Source organism: Cariama cristata, unplaced genomic scaffold, assembly GCF_000690535.1.
Source record: "Cariama cristata isolate BGI_N322 unplaced genomic scaffold, ASM69053v1 scaffold45613, whole genome shotgun sequence".
In the NCBI taxonomy this organism is placed as follows: Eukaryota; Metazoa; Chordata; class Aves; order Cariamiformes; family Cariamidae; genus Cariama; species Cariama cristata.
In genome coordinates, this window is record NW_009610941.1 from 1 (window position 1) to 4,829 (window position 4,829).

General features: G+C 54.3%; 1 protein-coding gene across 2 annotated transcripts in view; it reads left to right on the forward strand.

Moving 5' to 3' along the window:
- Window positions 1-161: 161 nt before the first annotated feature.
- LRRC73 (leucine rich repeat containing 73) overlaps window positions 162-4,829 on the forward strand; it is a 5,655-nt gene continuing 987 nt past the window's right edge. The window contains exons 1-4 of one of the 2 annotated variants that reach the window (XM_009698041.1): window positions 162-316; window positions 1,368-1,490; window positions 2,748-2,848; window positions 3,523-3,706. In XM_009698041.1, the coding sequence (XP_009696343.1) occupies window positions 253-316; window positions 1,368-1,490; window positions 2,748-2,848; window positions 3,523-3,706 (472 nt within the window). In that variant the 5' untranslated portion in view covers window positions 162-252. Of the gene's footprint in view, window positions 317-1,367; window positions 1,491-2,747; window positions 2,849-3,522; window positions 3,713-4,829 lie in introns of both variants that reach the window. The other variant, XM_009698042.1, reaches the window with a different exon arrangement.

Below are 4,829 nucleotides of genomic sequence, written 5' to 3' on the forward strand. Positions count from 1 at the left end.
AGCTGACCCTTGCGGCAGAGGCTTCCCAGCGTTTTCTTCCCCACCTGGGGTTAGGATTTGTCATCTTCCTCATTTCATCTGCTTCTCCCTCCCCATCAGGTTAGTTAGCCCCAAGGAAGAAGGCTCCATAGTAATTTTCCCTTTTACCTGCACAGCCTCCATGGGAGTCCCCTGACAGATGCAGGCTTGGCCCTCCTCAACCCTGCTCTCTCCATCCACCCCTCGCTGGTGGCTCTGGATCTAGGAGACTGCATGCTGGGTGATGAAGGCATCAACCTTATCTGTGGGCTCCTGCCACCTGACGGGGCCAAGTCCGGTAAGCACCAGGGGCCATGGGCTGCACAATGACCGGTGGAGCTTTCACGTAGAGCAGATGCATGGAGCAGTAAATCCTCAGCCCTGGAGGAGGCAGGCTCTATAGTTTGCCTGGGCTGAGGAATTTCTTTCCCCAACTTAAGTAAAGCAGAAAAGCCAAGCAATAGAGGAGCAGTTCACCCAGGCAGGCATGGTCTTTCTGCTATTGATCTGTCCTTCTGGCAGTTTGGAGCTCAGGTACCAACAGGTTGCTTCTGGTTCATGACAGGAACGTTTGAAACTGGAGAAGGGGAGAGCTTGAACTTTGAACTTCTTGGTTTGCGTTTGTGTGTTGATAATGACTGTAGATGATAAATATATGGCATGCCCCCACCTCAGCACTTGGCTTTACTGTCAGTGCCTGGGAATTGTCACTGCTGGCGGGTGCGCTCTGCAAGTGTGTAGTTGCGTGGTCATAGTCTTAGTGCCGAGACTCAGATCTCTGCAGGGGGAGATCTTTGGTGGTCAGAGGCCAGTGGGCCAGTTGTTAAGCTGAGAGCTGGCATGTGCTGAGGTAACACCACTCCACTCTCCAGCCTCTCAAAGTGCTTTCCACCTCTCCCCAGCACCTTCTCCTCTGTGTGCTCGCAGTGCCACTGATGCTGTTACCTCTGCTGGCCAGCCCTCTCAGGTGTAGGTTTCAGAGCCTACTGTCCCTGTTAGCCTCTCTCCAACCTGTCACCTCATGCCACCTCCTTCTCCTGGTCAGTCACCTCGCACACCCCTTACTTGTTTCCACTGGGTTTGCTATTTAGGGTAAGCAGGACACAGGCTGGGAGAGCAGAGAAATGGGGCAGTCGCAGCATGGGCAAATGAAGGTCTACTGCTGAAGGCAGTGACATGTTTCACTGATCGGTGAAATATGTGACGACAGTTGTCAGAGCTAACCAAACCCTTTAGCCCATCAGAGTACAGGTGACACGACCAAAAGCTGTGCTGGTTAGCTGAACTAGTTCCCCTGAGACTGCTTTGGTGGCCCTAAGGCTCTGGTTTGGCTTCTTTCTCTTCTCCAGGCCTCAAAGAGCTGACGCTGAGCGCCAACCCAGGCGTCACAAGCAAAGGCTGGGGACGCCTGGCCATTGCCGTGGCTCACAGCTCCCAGCTCCGCGTGCTGAACCTGGACTACAACCCCCTAGGTAAGCTGGGGGGGGCCAGGGAAGAGGAGCAGGGGATGCTGCACTCCTGCCTCTCAGCATTTGTGTGGTTTGTGCCGGCACGTGGCTGGGGACCAAGCGCTAGAAAGGCGGTAGAGCATCAGCAGCAGGATGGGGCAGTTTCTCGCGTAGGTGCTTTCTGATCCCCAGCAGCGAGTTGACCCTGCCAGGTGCCTTCGGCTGCAGGGGAAGGCAGCCTTGCTGCTCTGCTTGTGTGAGGTGGCCGTGTGTCCTGCGGGGAGGTGCAGAAAGGAGATTGCGCCTTGCCCGCTCCACCGCCTTTGTCGTCACATTTGACCCTCCACGTCTCCCCTCTTCCCGAAGCCCTGGGTGCCAGTGCCAGCTTGGCAGATGCGGTACGTCCCTGTCCCAGCGCTTCCCCCTTCATCTTCCCAGCAGAGCAGGGAGGAGGAGGAGGAGAGCCTGGCACTCGTTGCCATAGAAACCAACTCTCTCCAGCTCTGCTGCAAGGTGGTGAGGAGGAGACCTGGCCGTGCCTCCCCGAGCATCAGCAGGGCACTCCCCTCCTCACCACACCTGCAAACAGAGCCTCCCTCCAGGCCCTGTCTGTCTGACTGGGTACCTCCTCTTGGGCAGGAAAGGCCCCAGGGTGTTACCTGCCAGCAGCCTGTTTGTTTGGTTGGTTTTTTTTTTCCAAGAGAAGGTGTCACAGTTGTACGGTATCTTGGCACTCGCCAGGAAATGCCAGGAAAACATGCTGGAGTCTTGTCTCTCTACCAGCGTCAATCTTTAATGCTCCTGGTCCTGCTGCGTCGACCCTCAAAAGTCTGTCCCCTTCCCAGGGAGGCAGTCCGCCAGCTGCTGCAGAGTCCTCCGTCCAGCTCCCACCTGCCCCTGAGACTGAGTTATTCAGCTCCTTATTCTGTATCCGGGATGCCTTACAGGGACTGTTAAAGGCCCTCATATCCTTGAGTAGGAGGGAGATTTGGGAAGATATCGTTCCTTGGGGAATAAAAACAATTTCAGTGTGTTCCTTCGTGTTCCCCCTGATAATCAGTGACTGCTCCCGTAAAGGCAAAATGGTGCGCCTTTACCTTGTCCCTTTTCTCAGTTGACAGCTTTCCCCCCCCACCTCCAAGGTAACTGAAATTTGGAGGTTATCTGATGGCAGAAATACTCAGAGGATGTTTCCATGACAGCCCCAGGCCCATGGGGGCATGTGGTATTACATGAGGGAAGGCAGGCACTGCTGACAGCCCCGGTTTGCTTCTCCCGCAGGTGACCAGGTGGCAGGGATGCTCGCTGTCGCTGTGGCCTCCAGTCGAACCCTCGAAGTTCTGGACTTGGAGGGAACAGGACTTACCAACCAGTCAGCGCAGGTATGAGAACCTACAGTTCCTCTAGAGCATCACTGATGTCTTAAGGGCATAGGTCTTGGCCATCTATAGAGGCCCTAGGAGCTATACCTGCCTCCATCCCCCTCCCCGAGTCCACATGCACCCCCTTCCCTCCCTGCGCCCAGGGGTGCTGTTGCTTTCCCCTGGCCCGTTGCTTTCGGCCACAGGAGGAGATTGTAAGCCACAGCTGTGATCTGGGGCTCCTGGATCTCGCTCAAGTCAGCAGGGAGAAACACGTGGCTCTATTTGTAGTTTGGTTTTCTTGGAAGAAGTAAAGGGTTGGACTTGTGACTGAGGACCAGAGCTAAAGCTCTGTGGACAGATAGGGGCCAAGGCTTGGTAGCACAGGCTCTCTTCTCGGAGCCCCAGCGCCCAGTGGTAAGAGGGGACTAGCCTGGGTACGTGGCAGCAACAGGGCGTAGAGCAGTCACTTCCTCTTTAGAGCCAGGAAATCCAGGCTCGGCGCTTCCCACAGAAAGATGGGAAGTCCTCAGGTTCTGAGAAAGCCTGGGGAAGGGAGGTCAAGGCCAAGGGAAGGCACAGGTAAGAAGAAGAGGGTTGGAGTTTGCAGGGAGACAGAGCATTCAAGCTCTTTCTGCTCAGCCTAGCTGCTGTCTGTGCTGCTTGTAAGCCCATTTATCTTGCTCTCTGCCCAGACCTTGCTGGACATGGTAGAGAATTACCCCACAGCCCTACGGACACTCATCCTGGCGGAGAACAACATTAGTCCCGAGCTGCAGCAGCAGATCTCTGACCTGCTCTCGGAGGGTGAGGAAGAAGAGGAGACGGAAGCTCGCGAAGTCACAGCCAGGGAGAAGAACCCCTGGATCTGCCAGAACAGTAAGAGCTCTGGGACCTGGGCTGCGGGCAGGGGCTGACAGGCAGGAGTTGGGGTGTCTGGGGTGTTTCCAGTGCCACTGGTCTCTCGTGGTGGGGAGGGTGAATGGGGTCTGTCCCTTATCCCTGTGAACTGGAATCCAGAGAGCCTCCAGGCGCGACCTTCATGTTAAATAACGTTGGGCTGAGCCGTGTTTGGAAAGGCAGCCTCCAAGGACAATGCGGTTGCTGCAAAGAGTAGGAACGGTACCTCAGAGGCGTTTTCCCTGATGCTGCAGGAACAAAATCTTTGTGCAAAGTCTTAAAACTCAAGGGCAGGACCATTAAAGATCTCGGGGGCCTTTGCCAGATATCCTAGCCAAAACTCATGTCATTCCTCACTGCTTCCAGAATCTCCCTGCAATCCACACAGCATCAGCTACTGCTACCGCTGCATCCCAAACACGTGAAGGGTTAGCCAGGTGCAATAGCCTGTCTGTTGCTTGTAACAGGAAAAAAAAAGGTATATTATGGAGATAGCAGTAGCCTGGTTTGTATACATATTGTATATTGTCCTGCCTACCTTGTGATTCTGCTGATTTGGTGGGGTTTTTTTGTTTTGTTGAGGGTTTTTTTAACCCTTAGTTGTCCTTCCCCACTCCCAATTCTCATATCAGACTAGCAGCAGACAAGCACGACCACTCCCTGGGCCTCAGAACATCTGGAGCCTCATTTATTAGAGCCATAAAAATCCTTTACTAACAGCTTTGTCCAAGTTTTGGATCCAGTTTCCAGAAACTAATCCCCAGAACAGAGAGCCCATGCAGCGGTTTTGAATGTGTGGGACTCTGGAGCTGAAGCACACGGCCACTAAAGATCTCCTCCCTCCCATCCAGGAAAAAAAAAACCAAAATTTTTTTTTTCTGTTTAAAAAGGCTTCTGGAGGGGAAACTGGTACCCTGCTGAGTTTCTTATTTGCTATGCTCGCCCATCCTCCTTGCAGCTGATTCACTTGGCGTGGGGAAGAGTCGCAGCGTTCCTGGCTGGTGCTCCGTGCCATCTCGAAGCCAGCAAACTGCCCTCACCTTCCTGAGGCAGGCAGGGGAAGGCAGCACAAACCCTCCATTCATGCAGCACAGAAAGTCAG